The sequence below is a fragment of the Tasmannia lanceolata genome, unplaced genomic scaffold (assembly GCF_043159265.1).
Source record: "Tasmannia lanceolata isolate RefF3 unplaced genomic scaffold, GAP_Taslan_0.1 ptg000005l, whole genome shotgun sequence".
Classification (NCBI taxonomy): domain Eukaryota; kingdom Viridiplantae; phylum Streptophyta; class Magnoliopsida; order Canellales; family Winteraceae; genus Tasmannia; species Tasmannia lanceolata.
This window is the reverse complement of record NW_027518682.1, coordinates 16,460,010-16,481,078: the sequence shown is the minus strand read 5'-3', so window position 1 is coordinate 16,481,078 and position 21,069 is coordinate 16,460,010. Positions and strand designations below refer to the sequence as shown.

The 21,069-nt window shown below is 37.7% G+C and overlaps 1 protein-coding gene across 1 annotated transcript in view; it reads left to right on the top strand.

Annotated features, from left to right (window-relative positions):
- The first annotated feature begins 477 nt into the window (after positions 1–477).
- The window catches only part of LOC143877723 (uncharacterized), a 40,029-nt gene continuing 19,437 nt past the window's right edge, over positions 478–21,069 (top strand). Inside the window, exons 1-16 of the mRNA XM_077379925.1 lie at positions 478–805; positions 3,748–3,865; positions 3,954–4,015; positions 6,941–8,585; positions 9,189–9,409; positions 9,543–9,604; positions 10,103–11,226; positions 15,634–15,731; positions 16,541–16,730; positions 17,706–17,882; positions 18,260–18,454; positions 18,543–18,586; positions 18,874–18,930; positions 19,283–19,379; positions 19,489–19,661; positions 19,804–20,017. Of these exons, the coding sequence (XP_077236040.1) occupies positions 3,761–3,865; positions 3,954–4,015; positions 6,941–8,585; positions 9,189–9,409; positions 9,543–9,604; positions 10,103–11,226; positions 15,634–15,731; positions 16,541–16,730; positions 17,706–17,882; positions 18,260–18,454; positions 18,543–18,586; positions 18,874–18,930; positions 19,283–19,379; positions 19,489–19,661; positions 19,804–20,017 (4,464 nt within the window). The 5' untranslated portion in view covers positions 478–805; positions 3,748–3,760. The remainder of the gene's footprint in view (positions 806–3,747; positions 3,866–3,953; positions 4,016–6,940; positions 8,586–9,188; positions 9,410–9,542; positions 9,605–10,102; positions 11,227–15,633; positions 15,732–16,540; positions 16,731–17,705; positions 17,883–18,259; positions 18,455–18,542; positions 18,587–18,873; positions 18,931–19,282; positions 19,380–19,488; positions 19,662–19,803; positions 20,018–21,069) is intronic.

Below are 21,069 nucleotides of genomic sequence, written 5' to 3'. Positions count from 1 at the left end.
TTGAAAGTGGCACCATACTGCCTATTGTTTTAAAACGCATATATTATCTTCTAAAACCACCCCCTCTCTCAAGTATATCTAAAGTCTCTCCATTCTCGAGAAATCTCTCTACTAGCCGGGTCTTGAAGGATTCGCACCGACCCATGGGCCTTATCTCTCTTGTAACGCAAGCCCACTCACTGTGCCTGTGTTATAAAAGAAGGTCAATGATAAATTCGCACCCCCGCTAGGATAATTCGCACCCTTGTAAAGGAGGATATGTGACAGACTTCTACGCCTTTTAACATGAATTGGCGCGAATTATCCTATCGGGGGTGCGAATTTATCTCGCCCAACAAGAATCTCGTTTTTTAGGGAAGTGATATATTCGCCCCCTTTTCTTCCCTAGGCCAGCCCACTCTACTGTAGTTGTGTGACTTTTCTCTACTCTTTTACAGTACAAGACAAATAAAGGATGTCCTGGGAAAGAAAAAGGTGGTGAATATATCTTATGTTTTTTTTCATGACTTCGTCGCCCTTTCCTTCTGTGCCTAAACTCACCCCATATGAACAGAAGGCAAAAGTGGGTTCGAACCTCTTAATGGCGTAATTAGGGTTTTCCTTTTCCCATAATTCCGAACAGTAGACGTCTCTCTTCTGATCGCAGGAAAAAAAACCTTAAAATCACTCACTTCTCGTTTTATAAAAGAACTCGGGGGGACTTCAATACCGATGCCGATTAGGGTTGCTCTCTCCGATCCCTCATCATCTTCATTTCCTCCGTGAATGAACTCGGAAAAATTCAGCTCTGGTTTATCGAAAAAGCGTATGCTCTTTTCCAATTTTGTTTTCTTCTCCTTTTTTATTTGGGGATGTTTGCTTACAAATTCACTTGCTATTGCGTGGGTTAGAGAATTGCACTCATATTGTCTATTTTTTTTATATAATCTCTCCAATATGCCATTGCGATATATAAGCAAATGCGTGTACAAAAATAATCTATCTTTTTTGTTTGTAATTTTGTCCCACTTTCCTTTGGTGTTAAACGCTGCCTGTATAAATAGAAAAGAAATGGAAAAAAAACTACACCAGGTGAAAGTGGGTTTGTAGCTTTTAATGGCAGAATTAGGGTTTTCTCTGCAACTACACTGTTACATGCCTAATTGGCCGTAACACGAATAAACAAACGGAAAATAGAAAAAAAGAGGGGGAGATAGAGGTTGATTTGAGGCAACTGGACCTCCTAACGGCTCAATTCGAGAAGAGTCATGACTCTCCTAAACAAAGTCTCCTTTGCTGTAAATTTATCTTCTTCCTCAATTTCATTCAAATACACTTTTGAAATACAAGCATAAAGGTAGTCCCACATCACTACCTTATTAACTCACTTACATGACACGTAACAAATAAACAACAACCCTCACCTACATGACACATAACAAGTAACACGGTAACACCCACAAATCTAAAATGAAAAATCCTACAATAACTACTTTGTAACTAAATCACATACACCATAACAAGTACGTATCATACACCTCCTTCTCCCAGAATTCCGAATCATAGACGAGAATTCTTAAGTTCTATTCATGAAAAACCCTTAAATCTTTCATTTTTCTTATTCAATTCCCGTTTTAGAAAAAGAACTGGCTAAGAGGCTCTCGTAATCAGGTGGCTAAGAGGCTGCCTCAACGTAAATAAAGTGGTGGTTGAAGGAGACTCCCTCAACGTAATCAGGTGGCTAAGAGGCTCTCGTCCAGGTCCATGGAGATTCACTGCTTTTTTTCCTGATGAAATTCAAGATAGAATTGGGGCTGCATCGACTTCATTCAATCATATCAGGGCGGTCAACGAATAGTGAGGCTGACAAATTGGCTAGAGAGGGAGTTGCTAAGGAGACTCTTGAACTCTTCGTTTTCCTTCCCCCATAGCTGTTTTCGTACTCTTATATTTTCTTTTCCTCGAGCTTTGTTATGCTGCTTGTATTGCTAGGGATCTCCTCGGTCTCTATTTGCTTTAATAGAATCCCGTTACCATTCAAAAAAGAAAAGAAAAAGAACTGGCAACGTGACTTCCTAGCGATGGCGATTAGGGCTTCTCTCTCTCTCTCTCTCTCTCTCTTTGATCCGTCAACGTCTCCGTTTCTTCTATGAACAAACCCGGAAAATTTCTGTGCTGGTTCAAGGAAAAAGAGTATGCCCGTTTCATTTGTGATTTGTTCGCCTTCTAATTTTTTCCCCGTGTTATGCCTAGAAATTCATTTTCTATTGGGTTCATAAACCCATTGTTACCGAAAACTTCCTAGTTGGATGGGAAGCTCGCTTCCCCGGAAACTCACTTCGGAAGCTATGTTCTTCCCGCTTCCCAAATTTAGGGGAAACGTGCTTCCCAGACGTTTCCTATGTATTTCCTCTTCAGTGATTATTTCTTCTTAAAAGAATATTTTCTCCTTTTGATAATGCTGAAGGATTGTATTTAAAAAAGATAATGTTTAAGGACTGTATTTAAAAAAAAAGCATGCATTTAAGACATGAAAACTCATCTGAAGTTTCAAATGCAAATTATGTGGATCTTTTCTCAAAATCTCAACGCTAAATATACATGAATAAAACATGTGAAACTATAAAATCCTAAAACTTGTAATTCTAATTAGTCGGTCTTTTGTTCTACTTATAATCCTTTCCTATATGAACCACCCTCCCTAACCTACTACAGTCCTACGCTTTCTATGGACTTTTCGTTCGCTACTTCGCTTACAAGGAGGTTTATTACATGCTTCATGTTGACTTTTAATGATGCTTCCCACATTTTCTCTTCACTTTCTTTAGAGCTTTTCGCTTCCCTCATTTTTACCTTTCTAAACCCCTCGCTTCCCGCATCGCTTCCCACTCTGGCAACTATGCATAAACCTCGGTTTGTTTCATAAACTGTTCCCGCTCGGTTTGGTTCATAAACCTCTTCTCCTTCGGTTGAATTTATAAACTGCTCCTCTTTGTCCCCATATCTTTCCTCTTTTCTCGATCTTATCTCATTCTTGTTTTTGATTCGCTGTTCTTCTATTTCTTTATCCTGGCTGATCAGCCATTATCTTTATACTCTAGATATCCCTCTTCTTCATCCTGCAAAGCTTGTAGCAGGACGACGTTCGAGGCCCAGTACGCAATCCTTGGTAAGGATCTATTATTTATTTTCTTGTTAGCCTACTCATATTTTCTTTGACTCTTCCTCTCAACCTTGACCCATTCTTTCCCATATTATTTTCCATGCTTCATTCCCTGAACCTTCCTAACATTAACCTATTAGCCTTATATCCTGTTAGAATCCTTTTTGGGACGTAGCTAGGTATTAGTTAGAGGATCTGATTTATTTGATTGATTTTTACTGTGATCTGAATTCCTTGCTTATTTAGTTGATCTCTTTTTTACTAGGAACTCTTACTAGGATGGGTGTAATTCTATTGATGCATTAATTTAAAACTTTGGAATTTTAAGTAAATTATAGATGCTTTGATTATTATGTGTTGTTTATTTCCATTTGGGAATGCAAGTTACTGTTACTCTGAAATTAAAAACCATTTCTTATGCTCCTAAAGTTCCCAGAAATTAATCTGCGAATCATAACTTTGCATCACAATCTTAGAGGTTGTTTTAGATATTTGATATGATGGATAAATTTGGAAGTGTCCTGTATATCTTTTACCTGTCGTCCATTCAATTTACAGCAGGATTTTATTTGGTTTTACAAGCAAGGTTTTGCGTTCACATGCAGTTTCCTGCCCAAGATGGCATCATCTCATCACGTTGAAATGGAGGCGGCCAAATTTTTGCAAAAGCTTATTCAAGACTCGAAGGATGAACCTCCCAAACTTGCAACAAAACTCTTTGTGGTGTGCATCACTTTCCTTTTCCCAGTAATAGAATTCGAGGTTAGATCCAAGGTGATGCCTATTTTTTCATCTTTTTGTATTGTAACAGATATGCCAACATATGAAATCAAGTGGAAAGGAACAGTCCTTGCCATATCAAGTAATATCCAGGTGAAAGATACGAAATTTCTTTTTTCCTCTCTAAAGTGATATAAGGGTTTCAAACTTCATTTGAATTTTCCTACTTCTCAGTGGTGAGCTATCATTCAGTGCATGGACAAAAAAGTTATGTAGGGCACCTTTTAACTTCTTGATATTCTTTTAGTTGGGTTTATCTTTTGTTCATGCTTTTGAATTGAAACTAACGCAAATTATTAGTCTCATGGTTCCAATTAATGCCCCAAATATAAGCGGGAAGCATTTTGTATGCATGCATTGTTGAGCACTTCATGTGTGCATTTAGTTAATACAATTGCAAACTAGTTATGTACATTAGAAACCATTAAAAAAAGTTTTGTACAGTAGAAAATACAAGCTTACCATGATTTCTATACATATGGTGCATGTGAATATCTGCATGGATTTTGTCTGTACTAGTAAGATACTGGATATAGCTTGCTTGTGATTCAGGTTGTGACTGTTCCTTGGAAGTATTTCAGATATGGTCCATGCCATAGTTTTATATTTTCCCGAAATGTTTCCATCACCGAAACGACGAAATCTCAATGAATTCCTTCCACGTCATTATTTCCTTAGAAATTTCGACCAAAATGCCCGAAATTCAACCGAAATTGTCGGAATGACAAAAAATGGAAAGATGTTTTTATTTACATCCTATAGAGCTATTTTTTCTCAAAAGAAAAAAATCCTGCCCTGATCCGCTGTAAATTGAAAAACACTGCAAATCAAAGGAACACATTTTTCTTCGTAATTATATGCGGTATTGACATAGAGTTGGGGTCCTTTGAAGGGGAGACTGGTCATTGTACTTTCTTATACTTCATTACATTATACTTCTTTATTGACTTTACTGTTTCAGTCCAGACATGTGCGACAACGCATGCCATTAGGTGTTCGATGTGATTAAGCCATTATGGATGGCTTTCTTGCTTATATAATTTTTTCTAAGTATGTATTTGTGCTTGTTCTAGCATTTCCCAAAGTTTCGTCTTAAAATTTCATCATTTGTATCTGTTTCCATACGTTTTTGTGGTTTTACAAGATTTCCACCGAAACTGAGATGTTTCTGTTTCCCTATCCATCGAAACAAAAACCGAAATTTACAACCTTGGTCCATGCATGGGAACCACATTCTGGACGCCAGTGCATGTGGTTGCAAGTCAAACCTCTTAAATACTACATTTATGTCATTCAGAACAAGACATATTTTGCCTTCAATAAAATTAATTATCAACTCTTAGCGGTGAAGATTTGGATTGCTTAGGGGCTATACGAAATGAGTTCCTCTTGATTTGGTGCCCATCATCAGCAGCACTATTGCTAGAAGCTTACTTGGTGATGTATTAACTTGGTTGCCTATTCAAAAAGAAAAAAGAATGCTTGGGTGTTATATCTATTTACATATCGTGGAGCCAACAATACTGACATTCATCAATTTTGTGTATGAATGAACTTATAAGATGGAAAAAGACCAGGTAACACCCATTTTATGAAGTGTAATCATGGGACAGAGCTGATTATTTGGCATGATTGTGGACATGTTGCTGTTTCGTAGCCCATTCTTGACAAACCTTCATAATTCAACGGCTTATATTGGTTAGATTTTACGTGAATCATGTGGGAGCTTGGGTTTGCGCAGAAGTGCAATCTGAACCTCAGTTTCTCCTTTTCTCTTTGTTTTCTTGCTATATTAAGGTCGTACTGCAATGTAATACCTAAACCTACTGGAATTGAGCATCAAAAACTTGATTCAAAGCGTGGATTGACGAATCTAACCTGAGTTCACGAATTTGGGGATTTTCCCATAGGTAAAATCCCTGATTCTTTCCAATATTTCTTATGGGTTAGTTGTAATTCACCAAAAAACATGTATGATTTGTTGAATGTGTGTGGTTTTGACATGATTTTATGAGATTTGGGTGGTTATTTATGAGGATTTTCTCAAAATTTTTCCCTTATTCCCTCATCTTTACTCTGTAATAAAATTCTTACTTACCAAAGACCAAAAAACTATGAAGAATGCATGAAATGCTTCTCTTTGGTTATTGTTCGCTTTGAGAGTAGAATGTCTGGCGCTTTCTTTGTAGTCTATCCTTGCGAGTGTTTCATTTGAAGCTAGGCCCCCTTCCTAGGCTGTATCATGTCATCCAATGATTTTAATTACTGCAATAAGATCACAGATTAGTATTAACTGAGATAGTTGAATAACCATGTGCTATTTGTCCATTATATTCATTGTGAAGGCTGCATTCTTTCTTTTAATGGTTAGCTAATCTTTTTGTTTTTTGCTTATATTGTATGATTTCAACCCCTGGATTGTTTGCTGAACTATTTCTAGAAATATTGGGAATTTGGGAGTACTTTTTGTATTGGTTTTAAATCGGGGAACTCTTATTTCCACCCGCGTGTTTGGGTATTTTCCACCATCTCCTTTATTTAAGTATTGCAACTTTTTGGAGTTTGTACATTTCACAATGAGTTGTATGGGTCAACTAAAAAAAATTCTAAGCAACAGAGACGGTGGAAAGTAACAATTCAAGTGGCAGTATCCCTTGAAATAATCATGGGAAAACTGCAAAGTTCTGCAATTTCCTTCGAAAACAGGAAACTATTGCTCCTAGACATGTCTCTCCTGTACGTCAAGTAGTTTTGATCGTCTGGCATTTGAGAATAACCACCGGTTGATAGTTATGATTCAACTTGGAAATTGGTCATTTTATTTCTGAGTTTGGCTTGAATGACTCAATAATAGAAGTCTCGTATGTTATAAAAATTTGAAATCTTAATCAAGACTTGGAGCCCAATTCAACTTGGTTGTGTTCCGAGTTGACCAGTGAGCTTTAGAACCTTAATAGGAGCTAATAAAGTTATTGCTTGTAACTTGAACTGTTTATCTTAACATGTTTTCCTTCTCAGGGCAATGGAAACTGTTATCAGTCAGCATGGTCTTGATATTGATGCTTTGAGATCATCTCGTCTTCCCTTGGCTGGTGAAACTCAGATGGGGGGTTCTGGGTATGTAAGATTAGAATTTGAGGACAACAAGGATGCGGCTGACATTCCATTATCTATAGGCGGTACTAACATGCCTTCTAAAGGTGGGCCCGTTAGTGCATGGCATTCTGCGTCGAGTAGTAAGATGAAGGAAGATGACTATCACAGTTCAATACAGAGCGTTGGGATGTTGAAAGATTCTAAAGCAACTTTAGCTGATAATGATGTGGCCAAACACGACACAGTTATTTCAAACAGGCCACCTGTTGGACCAAGCAGGGGGGAAACTATGGGACATGATTTTCACCAAGGATCCATATCTCAAAGAAATGCTAGAGCATTTGAGCATGGAAGTCCTGCCAGTCTGGGAATGGAAGACTCCAGATCTGCCAACTCACAGGATAAACAGGGACATCAAAAAAATAATAAAAAGGTCAGTGGTAAGAGAAAAAAGGGAGAGTCAACAATCACCATGGGGGTGCGTTCTGACAACTTCCAGCTATTAGATACTGTCGGCACGGGATTCACTTCGAAAAAGGGGAAGCTAATGAACAGAGGTGATACTCAAGGTAATTTTACTGTTATGGGAAGTGAAAATGTGCACACAAATCCTGTTCCACATAGCGGTCCTTTGGAGCAGCTCTCATCATTATCTAGTGCCTCTAGGTCAATTAGAGCCAAGCAAGAGCATATGCAAGGTTTGCCTGAAAGGATGGTTGATAAAACAAAAGTCTCTAGTTTGATGTCAAGGCCTCCGCCTCCAAAATATCCCGAAGAAGGGGAAGTTTCTTCTGGTCACGTTGTTTCTGGTCTGCAGAAAGGAGGTTCATCACAGTCCAGACATGATCTTAGTTCTCGGGGTTTCTGGAATCAAACCCAAGCGGGGTTGGTATCAGAAAATTCTCAAGGTTTTAAATTTTCTCCCAATGTTGTTTCAAGTTATTCTGGAGACGAAATTTCGATTTCACAGTCCAAAGAGCCATCTCCTGGAATTAATAATGAAGCTACCACTCCTGGAAAGGAATTGAAAATTAACATACGAGACTCCATATTGTCAGAAAGGCAGATCTTTGAATTTTCTGGACAGTCTTCTGAAGGGACACTTCTGAATAAGGTTAGTAAATTTTGGGGACCACAAAGAAATCCTCATTCGGCGCAGGTAATTGGTGAAGAATCCATTAATAAAGAAGGAGAGCACGGGTTTGCAAGAAAATCATCTGGAGTAGTAAATAACAGCCCACCAGTTGCTAACTTAACCACTAACAGCGCAAGCGGTGTTGGCAAGGTAAATGTGGAAACATCTGGTGGTTTCAGCTCATATGCGACGGTGAAAGCAGGTTTCTCTCCCGCGAGCCATTTTAACAGCTCCTCATTTGACAGCCAGGGTTTGGCTTCAAGAACAGACAAAGAAAGAAGTGCGGAAGCTTCTTCTGGTTCTCAGTTACTGGAGAACAAGGAAATGATGGATTTTGTTACTGACATGAAGGCTCCTTCAATTGAAATAGGTAGTGGTAAAGGTGTCGCTGATATAGTACCGCGATTTTCTGAGAAAGGTCCAGAGGTTCAGGTACGTCTCATCTATGTTCACTTTGTGGTAATTGAAACACTGATGGTTGGTGCTGGCTGCCAACTTAATAGCCATTGATATATCTTTCAAAAAAATACTTAATAGCCATTGATATGATATTCTTATTGTGTTTAACACTATTCAATCAAATATTTTATTTCAACACAAAATGAAATTTCAAACCTATATCATTGCTGTTAGTTTTTTGTCCAAATCCCCTTATCCGGAACAAACAGTGACGCATAAAGAAAATTGTATTTGCAAAGCTCTTCCTCCATACTATGATGAATTAAATTCAGTTTATACATTCTGGCATCATTTTCTGCTACCTTCTATGACCGTTTTTAGTCATTAGGTTTTTTAATGTTCTTTTCTTGTTTCCATCTCCTTGCATAAATTAAGATTGCTTTTATGAAGTGACTTTGTATCTGTTATTTTTTCTTATTGTTAATGGAGTAGCCTTTAATAATTTGGTATGCAGTATTGTACTTTTTTTTTCCTGTCTATTTTGTTGCCTCTTGTGTAATTTACAATATCTGATACAAATATCCAATTGCAAATCTGGTGTTGCATTTATCAAAACTGATGGGAACATCTAAACAGGGCAATGGAACTCCGAGCTTACAATGGAAGTCAGAGGCGCTCCAAAAAGATACAAGTGGTGAGTCAAAAAGTAATATGGAAATGAGTATGCACAAAAGCGCAGCTCCGAGTGATATGGGAAGAGCTTCTGTGTCTCAGGCTTCTGCCTCTTTGGACAAGCCATTCAAGGAACATCATCTGAAACAGCTCAAAGCTCAGTGTCTTGTCTTTCTTGCTTTCAGGCATGCCATCTACCTCAAGTACCTTTCTTTGTATCATGATTGAGCATGCTAAATTTTGTTGTGCAAATCACTAAAACTATCTCCAAATCTTTACTTTGATGATGACTATTCACTACTTTTCTTTTACACACAGAAATGGTTTGGAGCCTAGGCAATTGCATCTTGAAGTTGCACTCGAAGACTACCCGAGGGAAGGCAAGTGCCGCTCTTCTATGTTACATGGATTCTTCTAAATGGGCGAAGAATCGGTGTTGGACACATATCGGATTCCAATCCTGAAGGATTCTCTAGGACACTTCTAGATTTTTTGTCCTTTTTTTTTCTGAATACTATGACCACAACTTTACAACCACTGCATGTTTTGAGTTTTACTCATCCTAATAGTATGTTTCTTAAATGGAAATAATATATTATGTGTACTTAGCCTATTAAAATGTTCAATATATTACTTATTATAGTCATATAATCGTATACAAAATAAAATTTGAAAATTGGTTAAATTATTTTGGTGAATCCATGAATCATCCTTTTTGAGGTTTGCCGAATCCGACACTCGATATGAGTGTCAGATTCCGACACTTGTATCCGTACTGATGCAACATAGGCTCTCTTCAATGCCGATGCTATGTTCTTACTTATTGATCGACCCATGTGCTTTAATTGCAAGGCTAAATTTGAATAGTGGAAATGCAGATGGAATTCACAAAGGACTGAATGATAATAGAAGAGATCTAGCCCTAAAGGTGCCTGGTAACAGTCACGAGGCCACCGGTATGTTTGGACATCCAAATGATCCGAGGGAAACTGAAAAGGAGATTTTACTAACCAGAAACCCACCAGTTTCTTCATCCACTGGACGGCCAAATGATGAGACGGATGCCTCGTCAAAAGGCACAGATATCACAAAGAAGATGAAAAATAAAAAGGGTTCTTCCACCAATCGATCTGTAGCAACAGAAGAAAGAAAACGATTTACAGAATCACAGGCAGTGATAACCATGCCATTGGAGTCTGACTCTTCGTTGAATGGTGGAAGAACTTCATCTGAGAGTCATTATGAAAAGGATGATTCTGAGCATAGCCATCGGCAAGTTGGAAGGCCAAACCAACCCTATCTCTCTGTTTCGGCAATTCGCAAGCAGGTAGAGCCTGAGATAACCAATTTGACTGGAATTGGAATTCATATTGATGCTTGTAAGGAAACACTGGCAACTCCTTTGCTTGAATATGAACCTGTACCGAAAAAAATTGATAACCATATGCACCAGTCTCAAGTTTTTAAAGACAATGGAAGAGAAAGCAAGTTCTATTCAGCAGAAACTTCCATGGTGCGGTCAAATACTCTTTCAGATAAGTACCCCTCTACTTTTTTGGAGAAAGAGCAAATTGCACCCATTGTAGGAAAAGATATTGAACTGGATAACTTCAAACACATGGTGAATCCTCCAAGGGATGTCAATATGTTCTCCTCTAATATGGGTCAGGCAGAGAGATTTCCAGCTGGTGGAAATAATGGCACAGATGAGAAGAGGATTTCTGATATTCAGAAGCAATGCCCTTCTGATGGCTCTAAGACTCTCAATTTCAATGATGCCGTAAAATATGGGTATCCGATTGCGGTGCCAGAAAAATCTGCTGAGACTGAAGAAGAGAACAAATCACTTTCCAATGACGCACCACGTTCTTCTCCAAAGTACAGTACCTCAGAGAAGTGGGTTATGGACCACCAAAAAAAGAAACTTCTTGAGGAGGAAAGTTGGTCATTAAAGCAAAGGAAGGCGGAGGAAAGAATTACAGCATGTTTCGACAAGTTAAAGGTGTGCTTTAAACATGTTTGACATTTTTTTGGCAATGAAATTCTTGAGTATTGTTTTTGGTTGGTATTGTTGTCCACTTTGCAATTATTCATTGTATGTTGGGAGTTGATTTCGAGAGAGTTTCTTGTTAGCTAGAAGATTTATTTCTGCCATTAACCTGGAATATGCTATTTACTACGTCCAGTTGAGCTTGGAAATGACGACATGATTACTTACTGTCTTTGTTTGATTGATAATTATAAACTAATGATAAAATTGCTAAACTTTCAAAGGTCTTCACTGGTTTGGCCACATTCTCGATCTTTTAACACAGAAGCTTATCCAAGACTTCTTATAAAGCTAAAATTGAATAAATGTATTTTGGTTAATTATTAGGCGTAAGGTTGGCAGCCGGCCGTAAATTTTTCCACTTTTCTATGAAATGAATCCTGTAGAGAATTCGTTGGGGCTTAACCCGCTTAGCGATGCGCTACATCGGCGCCTGGATGTAGTGTTAAATGACTAAGGGTCCTTGCAGCTTCATGGGCGGGTGCAGGGAGTGAGGAGGCTAGTCTTGGGCCGTCACTCCCTTATTGACGTGCCACATCGGCGACCGGGTATGGTGAAAAATGAGCAAGGGTCCTCGCACTTTACTGGACGGGTGCGTGGGGTGATGAAGCTAGCTCAAGAGAGTAGGATTCGTTTGGCTAGTTGGAACATAGGTTCTTTAACAGGTAAGCTGAGGGAATTAGTTGATACGATGAGTATAAGTAGAGTTAATATAGCTTGCCTTCAGAAGACTAAATGGGTAGGAGAAAAATCAAGGGAAATAGAAAATATGGATTTCAAGTTATGGTATACAGGGAAGGAGAGGAATAAAATTGGTGAAGGGATTATAATAGATAAGAGCCTAAGAAATGAGGTTGTAGATGTCAAAAGGGTGATAGAATTATTCTAATTAAATTAATATCAAGTGAAGAGACGATTAAATGCGTGTGCACCTCAAATAGGATTAAATGAATCTGTCAAGAGGCAATTTTGGGAGGATATGGATGAAGTAGTCTAAGGAATACCACATGGAGAGAAGTTATTTATATGATGAGATTTAAACGAGCATATAGGAAGAACTAGTAGAGGTTTTGAGAGGGTTCATGGAGGACCGGGTTTTGGCAATAGGAATGAGGCAGGAGAAGATATTTTGGAGTTTGTAGTGGCATATGATTTCATGTTAACAAATACTTTTTTTAAGAAAAGAGATTCACACTTGATAACCTTTAGTAGTGGCACCAACTACAGTCAGATAGATTTTATCCTCATTAAGAGAGAGGACAGAGCTGCGTGTAAAGATTGTAAAGTCATACCCAGGGAGTGTTTAGTCACACAACATAGGCTGGTGGTGTTGGATATATCCATTAAACGTTGGAATTGAAAAGATAGAGATGTTAGACATCCGAGGACTAGGTGGTAGGATCTCAAAAGGAAAAAAACTAAATATGTTTTAGGATAGACTGCTTAAAGAAGGACCTTGGAGTCATGACGAAGGGACCAATATTATGTGGAATGAGATGTTTAGTTATATTAGGAAAGTGGCTAGAGAGGTACTTGGAGAATCTAGAGGGTGTGGTCCGCTGGTGGTGGAATGAGGAGGTCCAAAAGGCGATTATGTCTAAAAGGGAGTGTTATAAATATTTGCATGAGTGTAGAAATGAGGAGAACATTGAGAAGTATAAATTGGCTAAAAAAGAAGTTAAGAAGGCAATAAGGCAATAAGGGAAGCTAGATGCAAGGCCTATGGGGATTTGTACCACAAGTTAGGGACGAAATAGGGTGAAAAAGATGTTTACAAGCTTGCTAAGATGAGAAAAAGGAAGAGCAGGGACTTGAATCATATAAAATGCATCAAAGACGTGAATCAAAGATTGTTAGTAAAAGAAAACGAGGTAAAAGAGAGGTGAAGAAGTTACTTCGATAAGTTGTTGAATGGAGAACCTGTAGCGAATTTGGGAGAACTTGATAATGCTTTTAATGATACAAATCGGAGGTTTGTCCGTAGAATCCGAACATCAGAGGTAAGAGTAGCTATGAAAAAGATGAAATTAGGTAAGGCTATGGGGTCTGACGGTATTCCTATTGAGAGTTGGAGATGCTTGGGTGAGGTGGCTTTGGTTTGGTTAACTAGATTATTTAACAATATTTTGAAGACTAAGAAGATGCCTGATGAGTGGAGGAAGAGTACATTAGTACCTATTTATAAGAATAAAGGGGATATCTAGAGTTCACTAATTACCGAGGAATTAAGCTAATGAGTCACACCATGAAGCTTTGGGAGAGGGTAATTGAGCATAGACTAAGAAAAGAGACTAAGGTGTCAGAGAATCAGTTTGGCTTCATGCCCCGATGATCGACTATGGAAGCTATCTTCTTAATTAAGCGGTTAATGGAGAGATTTAGAGAAAATAAAAAGGACCTTCATATGGTTTTCATTGATTTGGAGAAAACATATGATAGGGTTCCCAGGAGTGTTATGTGATGGGTCCATGAAAGGAAAAAACGCTTACTAAATATGTTAATATGATTGAGGATATGTACGATGGATCAGTAACTAGTGTCAGAATTACGGATGTCATGTTTAGTGAGTTTCCAATTACGATAGGACTGCACCAAGGATCAGCTCTAAGCCCTTATCTTTTTACTCTAGTTATGGATGAACTTACAGAGGGTATACAGGACGAGGTGCCGTGGTGTATGTTATCTGCAGATGACAAAGTATTAATTGATGAAACCAAAGCAGGAGTTAATGCTAAGTTAGAGTTATGGAGAAGTACTTTGGAATCCAAAGGTTTTAGATTGAGCAGGACTAAGACAAAGTATATGGAGTGCAACTTTAGTAATGTAAGGAGGCGGGGCGAGGATGTAGTAAATATGACTGGACAGGAGGTACGTAAGAGGGATATCTTTCGCTATCTTGGTTCAATCCTACATAAGTAAGGAGAGATTGAAGAGGATGTTAACCATAGAATAAGAGTGGAAGCATGTCTCAGGAGTTTTGTGCGCGATCTTAATATACCTACCAAGTTGAAGAGAAAGTTTTATAAGATAGTTGTGAGGCCAGCCATGCTATATGGCTCAGAATGTTGGGCCACCAAGAAGTAACATGTGCATAAGATGAGTGTAGCAGAGATGCGAATGCTTAGATGGATGTGCGGCCACACAAGGTTAGATCGAATTAAAAATGAAGACATCCGTAAAAATGTGGGAGCGGGGCACCAATTGAGGAGAAGATGAGAGAGCACCGCTTAAGATGATTTGGGCATATTCAACGTCGGCCTTTGGATGCTCCAGTGAGAAGAAGTGACTCGTGCCAAGTTGATGAAGTAAAAAGAGGTAGGGGCAGACGGAAAACAACTTGGGTAGAAACAGTGTGGAAAGACTTGAGGGCTAGGAACATAACACAGAACATGACCCTGGATAGGATAGAATGGAAGAAAATGATCCATGTAGATGAACCCAACTAGTGTCAGGAGTATACTTAGTCAATTTGAGCCGGGTAGATCCTTTCACCTTCTTCATGAAAATTCTCTAAAGGAGTCATTAGCCGACTCCAACTAGTTTGGGACAAAGGCTTAGTTGAGTTGAATATTCTAAATGGATGAACTTGTACATCTTCATCAATCAGGAGTTATATATTTCTCTGTCCTGTTTCTCCAACTTATCTATGTGAAGTAACTGTTGAGCAAGTACGAGAAAGGAAAGAGATTTTCTTTGCTTACAATATCCATGTGTGATGAGGTCAGCCATTTTTTTGTGTTATTTGCAAAAGAATGCTCCTAGCTGGACCTCTCTTAGTTTCTCTACGTATTTTTTTTCCGTTGAATTTATGCTGCTGTCAACTGGTTTGCATTGCTCTTGTACAACACACAGAATTAACCTGCCATAATATGGTTTCATGAAGTCTATATCTTATTCTTTTCTTTTTATCAAGACAAATTAATCAACTGAATGGCATTCCACAATGCTATCATTATATTGCCACTTTATTTATCATTTTTTAAAGCTTATACATGTGGCATGCCCATTGTAGTACCCCAAGTCACTACATATTAATCTTAATATCAATTCTCATTAGACCATCAAAAATCATGTTCAATGGATTAATATTTCCTTTGGTATTAATAATTTAAGTTAATTAATTTTAGTTTTACTGGTTGTTACTAGAAAATAAATATGTATATAGTATGCCACCATAATGGTCGATTTTCTCATTAGCAAATAAATGTCGGGTTGACAATCTTTATTGTCAATTCTTTTGCTAATTTTTTCGTAATTGCATTTTGCACTGTGCATGGTAGAATGTCTCATAATTTGTTCATTATTATTGATGTATTATGCTGCTCTTTTGGAATTCTTTTAAGCTGGTCCATTTTACAGGAAAATGTGAGTTCATCTGAAGATATTTCAGCCAAGACAAAAAGTGTCATTGAGCAGAAAAAGCTTCAGCTGCTTCAGGTTCAACGCCGTTTACGGAGGTATTTACTGGCTCTTATTTTAATATCAACACGGTATCTTCTAAGATTATGTTTCTTATTGTTTGCTTATCAAGTTATGTTGTGGTCTATCATTTTATTATATATTATATATGTTATTTCTTGTATATTAAAATTATAGTGGAATGCAAAATCTTGTTTCGTTTTTTTTTTTTTTTTGATAGGCAAGCTGGAATGCAATATCACCATTCAAAAAAAAGAAGCTGGAATGCAATATCTTGTTCGTTTATTTATTTTTTATTTTTCATTTTATTATATGTTGTATATATCATTTCTTTTATATATATATATGAGGAAACTGTTGGTGAGCTTAAGCTCACCAAACTTATGGTGAGCTAGCTTGCCCAATCACATGGGTCCCACATTTTGGGGAGTGATCCAAACCATTCATTTGCAAGGCCTTATCATAGATAGGGGGTGTACCAAAAATCAGCTCCATAGGATCATCCTAACCCCTCCATTTGTGGAGGACAAAATGGGGCAAATTTGTGTCTGTCCATTTTTGTCCTCCACAAATGGAGGGGTTAGGATGATCCTATGGAGCTGATTTTTGGTACATCCCCCATTTATGTAAGGGACTTTCAAATGAATGCTTTGGATCATCTTAACAAAGTGGGCCCCCATGTGATTGGGCAAGCTAGCTCACCATAAGTTTGGTGAGCTTAAGCTCACCAACAGTTTCCTCTATATATATATATATATATATATATATATATATATTAAAACTATTGCGGAATGAAACAGCTTGCTCCATTATTTCTTTCCTGACACTGCTAGTGTTGTTCAAACAGTGATTTTCTGAATGATTTCTTCAAGCCTATCACATCGGATATGGAGCGCTTGAAATCAATCAAGAAACATAGACATGGAAGGCGGATGAAGCAGCTAGAAAAATATGAACAGAAAATGAAGGAGGAGCGACAAAAGCGAATTCGGGAGAGACAGAAGGAGTTTTTCACTGAAATAGAAGCTCATAAGTATGTATTGTTTTTTCTGGTAGTGTCTAAATTTTTTTACTATCATTAGTTCTTTGAAGAATTTGCCCACCATGTTTAGGTGTTTGACAATGGCTTTAGTTTTGTTTAATTTGTGCATAATGTGGTACATAACATTTGGAATTGGGTTTGAGCTAACATATGATTTGGTTGATACTTTGAATTTATTGCTGACACATGTTTCGTGTCATGTCTGACACGACACCCGTGTCCACACGGGTCGACACTCCTTTCGACACTTTTAAATGTACCCTAGAAGTGTCAGACTCAATGTAGGCGTGTCAACGCGCTTTTGTATTATGTCAAGTGTGACATTCTATTTTATTATTGAATATTGTGTTTACCGCTTTTATTATTAACTTTTCTTTCATTATAAACTCTTCTTTTGTCTCTTTTTTAATTAATATTTGTTGTTACATCCCCTCCCCTAAACCTAAAAACCTAAACAAATTCTTATTCCACTATTATATTCATTGTATCCTATTGGTCTTCATTTCTTGTTGCATTGGAGATCGAAGAGAACTAGATTAAATAAATGAAGGCATTGTTATTTGATTATCTCATGTTTGTTTTAGATTATAATTGATTAATCCTATGATTTATTAGTTTGCTAAATGATTACTGTATTTATATTGTTACAAATTATGATAGTAATTAGTAATTTTATATGTATGTGCATGTATGGGTGTGTCACCATTTCTAGATTTTTCAGGGTTTCCATGTCAAACACCTCATATGCATGTCGAAACTCTACACACAAATCTGTGTCCACAAATCATGATTATATATACTTTTTATTTTAGCCGTGTCTCTGTTTCTAAATTTTGGGGTTTGTTGTGTCCGACACTCCCTTTGTGTGTCCACAAATCATTGGAGCAAACTTCTTTCGTTTTTGCATGTTGGGGCACATGATTACAAAGTAACATGCTTTGGTTGTGTTTGGATGATTTCTTTTAGGGAGAGACTGGATGATTTCTTCAAGGTTAAGAGAGAACGCTGGAAGGGTTACAATAAATATGTAAAGGAGTTCCATAAAAGGAAAGAGAGGATACATCGGGAGAGGATTGACAGGATTCAGCGTGAGAAGATCAACCTATTAAAGAATAATGATGTGGAAGGATACCTACGAATGGTTCAGGTATGTGAAACAACCAATTACTCCAGAACCTTAAGCCGTTGGAGATGGCATTATTCAATCTTTTTATGCTTTAACACTCCCCCTCACGTGTGGCCCCTCTTTTTAGTATTGGCCTACACGTGGCACATGAGGCCCCTCTTTTGTGTTCGCCATCACATGTAGATTTTTAATATCAAGGAGTTTTGAACCCAGGACCTTTGCTCTGATACCATGTGAAACAACCAATTACTCAAAAAGCTTAAGCTGTTGGAGATTGCGTTATTTGATCTTTTTATACTTTAACAAGGTGTTAGCAAAATTTCTTTTCTATGGTCATTTAAACTAGTGCAATACTTCTTGATTTATATGTTGATGCATCATCATTCATAACCATCTAGGATGCAAAATCAGACCGTGTTAAGCAGCTCCTCAAGGAGACAGAAAAATATCTTCAGAAGTTAAGCTCAAAACTACAGGAGGCGAAGTCCCTGGTGAGACATTTTGAGATGGAAATGGATGATAATCGGGCTGTAACTGCTGTTGAGAAAACTGAGGCTACTATCGATAACGAAGATGAAAGTGATAATGCACAGGCAAGTGTTACCTTTTGTGCTCTTTCTGTAAGTTAATTGCCTCTCCCTGATTTTTATAAAATTTTATGTTTTGTTTTCCTTTTTACAGCATTACCTGGAAAGCAATGAAAAGTACTATCTAATGGCTCACAGGTATGTATATCATATTATTGTCCTGGCATCTTGGTTTAAGGGAAGGTTGGATGTCATGTGTTGAATGGTGGGCAGTAATGGGCAGAATTTAGATTATGGTGTATAAGTAATGGATTATTGTTTACGCCTTCTGTTTTATTTCCTTTTTCTTTTTTCATCTTTGTCACTGAGAGAAACCTCTGGGCATATTCTGATCTATTTTAAAAAAAAAATTCCATTTTTCTCCATTTATTTGTGACTTTAATGTCACTATTGGGATTTAATACAGTGAAGGTTTTTTTCTGCAGTATAAAAGAGAGCATAAGTGAGCAGCCAACTTGCCTGCAGGGTGGAAAGTTAAGGGAGTAAGTCTAATTTTAATGTTTTTTAGTTTCCCGACTGGTCTTCTCTGTTTATTTTTTGAAATGATGAAATTCATAAAAAAAGATGGAAAAAACAGGAAAATTATGACGTGCCCATGATATTTTTGCGAAGTGCCCATGATATTGCCAAGTCACCCTCCACCCATTAAATCACCACTCAACTCATTGACCAAACTATCGATTCCTGTCAGCATCATGTGGATTTCTCAATTTATTTCAAGTCAAACAAGATATTCTCTCCTTAATTTTTCCACTCTTAATTTTTTTTGTAGCATATAGCCTTTCACTGTAAGTCAAACTTTATGTTTATATGGTCTCCATTTTTTATGTATAGGTACCAAATGAATGGTCTGCGATGGTTGGTTTCATTATACAATAATCACTTGAATGGGATTCTTGCAGACGAAATGGGGCTAGGTAAAACTGTGCAGGTATGGCTGAATGAAATGGAATTTCATAACTTGACATTTTTTTTGTGGTTCTTCTCAGCAATGGGATTCATATCTGTATAGAAGCATTTAATAAGCTGTGTTTTTATAGGTTATTTCTCTTATTTGTTACCTAATGGAAACCAAGAATGACAGAGGACCATTTCTGGTGGTAGTCCCATCCTCTGTTCTACCGGGGTGGGAGTCTGAAATCAGCCTTTGGGCCCCGGGCATTAACAAAATTTCATATGCTGGCCCCCCTGAAGAGAGACGCAGGCTATTCAAGTAATGACATTACTGTGAAATGCTTTGCTTTTTATTGTTTTGCTACTTACTTTAACGATGGCTTAAACTCCATAATTGTGAAATACTTTGCTTTTTATTGTTTGCTAGTTATTGTTATCCTTTCTCTTCGTTGTTATTGCAGAGAAAGGATAGTCCAACACAAATTCAATGTCCTCTTGACAACATATGAATACTTGATGAACAAGCATGATAGACCAAAATTAAGCAAAATTCATTGGCATTACATTATAATTGATGAAGGCCATCGCATAAAAAATGCATCGTGCAAATTGAATGCGGATTTGAAGCATTATCAGAGTTCTCATCGGTTGCTGTTGACTGGAACACCTTTGCAGGTCAGCTGAGAATCCCCTCTCTTCTGCTTTTGTTCTTATCAAGTTCCATGCTGTTTAGTGTGTCCTTGTATTTTTCCTTTTCTTTTTTTGATGTGGCTTATTTTAAATAAGGGAAAACTACATTTACAACCCCTCTAGCTTTTGACACATACACTTCTAACCCTGACTTTCAAAACGTGACAACTGCACCCCTTGAATTGCATTTTGTTATAAGTATACCCCTTCCGTCAACTGTCCGTTAGTTTAACCCGACAGAATGGCCCAAACTAACCTGGGTTAAGATTTTGAGGACAGAAATACCCTCACTGGTTTTATGCCATTTGTTGAGGGATTAGAGTTATGCCTTTTCCTTCATCAAGGCCGCTGTCGCAATCTCCGGCACAACCCATTTACGTTGTGGCATGCCCGAACAAATGGATGGTTTGGATCATCCTATGGAATGGGCGTACCGTACTTTTTGAAAAACCCTGAAAGCAAAAGGTCATGAACCTTAAAAAGAGAAATTATATGGTGTAAGGGCTTACAACAATGAGGCCTTTGTACGGTGGAAGTAGTACCCTTGACATTTGATCCAACAGCAGCTCCTCAAAAAGCTAAGTGAGCTGCTGTTGAATCAAATATCAAGGGCGGTACCCCTACCGTATTGTTGTAAGCCCTTACACCATATAAAATATCCCTTAAAAAAAACCAGGAAATAAGAAACAGGGATAAGGGCAAATGAATGGGCTTTTTTATATACCTGAAATAAGATCTGTGATAGTGTGAAGGAATCAAAATGGGTTTCGAAGTTGGGTGGCTGCGAAGGTGAGTTCCAGCGGCTATCGATCTGGATTTCTGGATGGGCGAATTGGGCTCCGAGAGATGTATTTCAAAGAGGGATGGGATATTGAACTTGGGTTTGAATGGGTTGGCACTGAATCTGGGCATGAATAGATTTGGAAATGAGATGGGTTTGGTATTGAATCTGGATTTGAATGGTTTTGAAGATGAGTGAGATGGGCTTGGAGTTGGTTCAAAGTGGATTTTGGGCCTGCACATTTGGAGCATATTTT